Source organism: Puntigrus tetrazona, chromosome 3 (assembly GCF_018831695.1).
Source record: "Puntigrus tetrazona isolate hp1 chromosome 3, ASM1883169v1, whole genome shotgun sequence".
In the NCBI taxonomy this organism is placed as follows: Eukaryota; Metazoa; Chordata; class Actinopteri; order Cypriniformes; family Cyprinidae; genus Puntigrus; species Puntigrus tetrazona.
This window is the reverse complement of record NC_056701.1, coordinates 8,972,016-8,978,137: the sequence shown is the minus strand read 5'-3', so window position 1 is coordinate 8,978,137 and position 6,122 is coordinate 8,972,016. Positions and strand designations below refer to the sequence as shown.

Here is a 6,122-nt window from a genome sequence, read left to right as displayed (position 1 = left end):
ATAATAATAATAATAATAATAAAAACACTCACAATAATAATAAAAAATAATGATAAAGCATTTTGCTTGAAATGAAATCAGCTGTTTTGTAGAAAAACTCCTTCAAATGAATATTGAAGCGAAGTCAAGGAAGAAATGGCATTTCCAAGAACTTTAAACTAGGTTGCTATCATGAGATCAGACATCCTCATCTGTCACTGACCCATAAACAACACAAGAGATAAACTTGAAGGGCGCACCTGTACCAATCCAGCCCCTTCTCGTAGTTCCTGTCAAAGAAGTGCGGCTCATTCCCAACGGCTCGCACGTCGGGGTGAACCCGCAAAGCTTCCAGCAGAGCCCTTGTCCCCCCTTTCTTCACTCCGATTATAATGGCTTGGGGCAATTTTTTAACCCCGTAATCCGAGGTGCAGTTCACCGCTCTCCGAAGCTCGCTGTCCGTGGTGCTGAATTCCGGGGGCTCTCCAGCAGCGGCGGCGGCGGCGGCGGAGCGCGTCGTAGCCGCCTGAGCTCGCACCCATCCCGCCGTCCTCTCGTCGATCCCCACGCTATTTCTAATGCTCGAGACGGCGATGGTTTGCTCTGTGGCCGTTCTCTCGACGAACTCCTCGTCGAGGTAGATCTGCGAAGAGGTCGAGTAAAGTTTCTCCCTCAGCGTAACAAAAGTTGTCTCCTCTGTCACGAGCCTCCCCTGATAGACGTAGTTCTCCTGGAACTGGAAGGAGTTGTAACAGCTCATCAAGCTATAGAACAGGTAGGTGACAGAAAGGGACAGGGTGAACATGAATAAGATCTTCCGGGGCACTTTAGAAGTAAAAACCGAAGTGCTGGACCAAAATGCCATCTCTGATAGCAGCGACCCTCTCAGAGAAGTGGCCAGACATGTTTCCACCCCAAGTCTCGCATGGACACTCAACAACAATAATCTGTCACCATCAACACCGCAAACATCTGAAAGTGCGAGGAGGATCCCGCGCTCTCCACGCGCTCTTCTTCGCTGGAGGAAATCGGATCGTTAAAATTCCAGAAGAACGTCTCGAGTATCGATTTCTTATTCCGACGCTGACAGCCTTTGTCACAATTGATCGGATTGAACTTGCAGATGAGAACGGCTGCGGTCGGGCGTCCTTCCAAACGAGCAGCCCTCTCGGTTGTAGACTGAGGGTGTTGATGCTGATGGAAGTCTTGGCATCTTAGAAGAAAAGGGGCAAAGAGAGAGCAAAGTCTCTGAAGTGATGTGCAGGGCACGTCTGCACCCGATACCGCTTCTGGAGTGCAATTTTGACACCGCTGTCCTTCACACCGCTGATTTCAAGTGGCAATCGGCGCAAACGCTGGATCTTAATCCAAACGAGGTGCTGATGTTGTATCACGCAGTCATCCTCCCACTGCTAATCCACTAACTTTGAGCGCCGGAGAGTGAGCAGCCTCGCCATAAATATTCATTGACTGCTCTCAGTGGCTGAGAGTGCAGCGCGCAGTCGTAACGCGTCGCATTGATTGGTAGACGTGATGTGCGCATCAGCCGTGGGCTCATCCAAAAAGCAGAATAATACTACAGTAAGGAACCGATGCTTCGTCTGCCGCTTTCTACAAGACGACAGAGGAGGAAGGCAATAGACGCGCTTTGATCGGTAGAAACAAAAATAATGCATATAGAACCTATACGTTTATTGAAAAAAAGAGAATAATACTAATAAAAACACAATAGAATGCATTTTATGTAAAACAAAAAACGGATGCTAACGGATTAATATCGATATGCAGATGTATGAATGATACAGATACTTAATTTGCATATTGTATATTTAAAGTTTTTCCTGTATGAATGACTTTGTGTAGATTTCATTATCACATGTGTTTTTAAATGCACGAAAGCCTATCTATTTGTATGTGTAAACAAAAGAAGAAAGTAGAGTTGAATGTATAGAATGCATAAATGTTGGGGGTACACTGAAAAAAACGCGATTCTATTCTAAAACATACAACAATAATCTTTTTTTTCGTTTCGTTTTATTTGGTTAACATTTACCACAAATTCATTCGGCGCAGCGGGTGTTTGTCATTCTCACAGGGCCCGCAAACCCGCAGTAGCCTACTAACAATAAAAGCAGTACTGATAGGAATATTACAGCAGCTCATTATAAGAATATATTTCTTCCTTTTATTATATCTGATATCACATTTATATTCTTATGACTCCATTTTTATGACATAAGCCCTAACTTTACTCTATACAGAGCAGCTCATGCCTGCTCTCTACTGGCCTGAGAGATGCAGGACTAATCCACGCAACAGCAGCACTGGGCAAAGACTGGTGATTCTTCACGACAGGTACCTTAATGCACATTACAGCGCATTAATGCACCGACCGCAGGAGTGACTGTATGGATGAGGAACGATTGAACGGGCGGATGCACATTTCTAGAATTCAGCAGTGTTCTTGTGCTATGTATGCTGAATAATTCAACAATGGAAATTCTTTATCTGTTGTTTTCCCTCTACCACAGAGTTCCTTAAATAGAAGCATCAAAGCAACGTTTACAGTGAAAATGCTCAAAATGTTCATTTACACGCTTATTACCACAGGTTATGGATCTTTTTCTCTACTGAATGTGATCCAAGGATAAGACATATGTCTTTTAGGGAAATAAACAGATGACTTGCGAGCTGAGCGATGTGTCCCCTTCCCGTTAGATCACTCTATTCATCACGTCTCTCATGTTCCTCAGCTTCCAGCTCAGAGCATCCGTTAAAAGTAAGCGTTTCATTTTCCTGATAAATTTGAGTTCCTGCAAGCTTCTTGTAGTTGGTTTTTGGAGGCTGTTTAAAATCAAGAAAGATGTTTGAGCTCTGTGTACTCTAAACCTACACATAAGCGCACTGTGCTGTGAGTAAAATATACACTACAAAATAGATAAAACTGTAAAACTGCTACAGTCAAACCTGATAACTGGCTAACAGTAAGTGTTCTTACTGTATACGGGGAGAACTGTAATAAAAAGCAAAACTGTAAAAGAGAAGTTAAATGCACCATTTTTTGGAATTAAAAGGAACCAGTCATCTTTTTATTTACATAAAAAAGTGTAATAAATGTAAAACTTCATCGCTGGGTGAAAATTCACATTTGACGGTATTTCATTAAAAGTCTTCTCATATGTTTTTCATTTTTGTTAGCATCCATGCATTACTTGGTTGTTTATTCCGTAGTTTTACTGTGAATGCTGCAAGTTTTAAAGCGTAAAATTTATACTTTTTTCCCCTGCAAATATATTTCAACAAATTTAATATATTCAACCATATACGCATTTTGTTTATTTAAAAAAAAAAGAAAAACCTTGCAGGATTTATTTTATTTCTATATTTATGTATGAGCACTGAAGCGCCTACGCCTACATCAATATAAGTTAGTCAAAAATCTGTATCCCACGTGAAAAAGAAAGAAAGAATTCATTTTCAGTGTTTATACTATAACTGACACATGCCAACACTGGAGCACCTCAAAGGTACCAAACTTCACATTCATTACAGCACCTACACTGTAAGAAAATCTCATGTAGCGCTGGCTTTTGCTTCAGCTATAGTTCCTCTTCCCACATATAGGGCACCCACCTATCAGGTTGTGGCGGTGCTACTGTTCTCACTCTCCACTGTTGAAATGACCTCTCAAACTTAGGCACAAATACTCACTGGAAATACAGCTCCACGCACTGTAGGAGATGCATTTCTTTGATCAATTTTTTTTTTTTTTTTGAAGTTGCTTTTAAAGATAGCACCTGCCTAGAAGCTACAGGAAAATGTAATGTAGAGTTCACAGTGAAGGAAAACTCATTTTTAAATATCCATGGATATTTAAAAGATCGGCTGGCAGTTGGACTCTAAGCTTCTGGCATGCGGTCCAAAGGGAAATCCTGTGAAATCTGCCAAAAATGCTTGAAACAGACTTATAATTGTCTGAGCTCTGAGTGGCGAGTGGGGAAAATGGTAGTTTGGTCTATAAGCCTGCATAAATGTTAAGACCTAAGACTGCAATAAACTGCATAGCATGCATTTAAAAAAAAACAAAAAACATAACAGATAAATACGATGTCCGCCTGACATGATGCTTGCAAATAATATTGTAGCCATTAGTCCAGTCCAACGAAAACCTTCAGAAATCACTCTGATATGCTGGTCGCAGAGTCTTCCTCTCTAAGTAGGCATGCATTGGCTAGAAGAAGGTAGACTGTGAATCAGACTTTTTCATTAAATTTGTAAGCGGTCTGACAATGCAAGGCTAGGTTCATCCAGGGCTCTGTATGTTTTACTGTTTTCTCTTTAGAGGAACCTCTATCTGGATCTGCCTCTGAAATTGAAGGATTATAGCAGTAAATCAATTAACAATTACGCAATATTTGCTCTAATAATTAATATATTCACTTTTCAATGCCTTTCACGCTGAATACAGGTAAATATTAATTCACATTAAAAGCTGCTTTCTTTTGCGAATTTGATTTTACATCCTCAACAAGCCCTTTTGCTCACATATTGATTTAAGGCTTAGGCTTACTGAGGCATTTATGATTTTTGTATGTATAACTTAAAGCAAAATGCCTACATATCCAACCAGCCCTGATGTTATTTTTCCCTATATAAATACATTGAGCAGACAATATGGCAAAATAAGACTATGCAGACAGATTGCTCAGTGCGCTAACAATAGGTAATTAGTGGACAGATATCAAATGTTAACATATGGTACATCTATTTAAATATTTGTATGCCGTGCAGCTCGGCAGAATTGTCTAAAGTACAATATTTCTTCTCTATCCATTGCCTTCTGTTTTGGACATTCTTATTGCTTGATCATACTTGAACATGTCCTTTCCCTCCAATGAAAACCAAACAAAACAGAAAAATGACATGCTCACCAAGCTGTGAGCTCAAGGCAAAAGCAGAAATGCTTCCACTGTCTGAGTGAGAGAGAAAAACGGCAACCTCTGACAGCCTCAGAGGCACAACACACACACACACACACACACACACACACACACACACATCCATGGAAAAGCATGGAAATATGTAAGGGCTGAACAAGCAAGGAGATCTATAAGGCCTACGGAGTAAATTGATGATCAGCCGATAGAACCAATGAATTTCACTGCACCTATGGAGACAAAACAAAATAATTTCACCCCCCACTTTTATTTTGGTTCTGGGATGACAGTAGAGACAAATTAAGATGATAACACAGCGGAGTACAGTACAGTCCACAGACATGCAGTCATTCAGATACAGCCCTTGAATTTAGAAATTTCAGCAATATAACACAGTTTCCACATCCCTTCTACGAATTACTGGCTGTGAAACAATGCTCTTTGGTTGCTTTTAGTTTGTGTACATTCAAGATCCACGACTGCATCAGGGTGATAAAAATGTGCTGGGTTACAACCCATGCCTCACGTGGGAAACTGTTATTCTTGTGACATCAGAGGGATGATAACAATTTTGTAAGGCAATAGAGCAACGAGCAGGAGAGCTTTGCTGACACTATAAAGACAGAGTCAGAAATGACCGGGCAGTCTGTCAATGAACAAGTGAAATGATAGATACCAGGCCTTTATCGAATCAATAGCGCTGTTTCCTCCCATGTTGAACAGCCTGCCATGCAGAGGACTAATTAGATGATAAAAAGTGATGGATGTGTATTAAATTCACTAGCCTCTTTTTAAAAAAAATGCTCCTTTGGGCTTTGCAGCATTTCCTGCTGACCTTTTAGATCCTAACTTTATTGTATGCGAACGCAATTAAATCAATCCGTCCGATAGCGGCAATGCATTGATGCCATTTGCGGGGCTTAACTACACACAGGAATTAAGTCGACTGCGAAGGGAAAGCCGGGAGATTGAATTTGTAATATTGTCAACAGCGTCTGTGTAATCAACAAGAAAACAAACAAATGAAACATCTCCAAGAAGCACAGTTGTGTTCTATGAAACATAAAATAGATAATGAGTGATTTCCCCAGTCAGGCATGATCAAAATTGGAAGAGTAAAAGCCTATCGATCCTAATGTCATTACTCCCAAAGATAATGAGAGATGACAAATTTGAGCTGAAATAAAAAGTCACAGAGGACAGGTT

General features: G+C 40.6%; 1 protein-coding gene across 1 annotated transcript in view; it reads right to left on the bottom strand.

Annotated features, from left to right (window-relative positions):
• Positions 1-1,814, bottom strand: part of LOC122333359 (heparan sulfate glucosamine 3-O-sulfotransferase 4-like) — a 3,553-nt gene extending 1,739 nt beyond the window's left edge. Inside the window, exon 1 of the mRNA XM_043230932.1 lies at positions 240-1,814. Coding sequence (XP_043086867.1) covers positions 240-844 — 605 coding nt within the window. The 5' untranslated portion in view covers positions 845-1,814. The remainder of the gene's footprint in view (positions 1-239) is intronic.
• Positions 1,815-6,122: the final 4,308 nt, after the last annotated feature.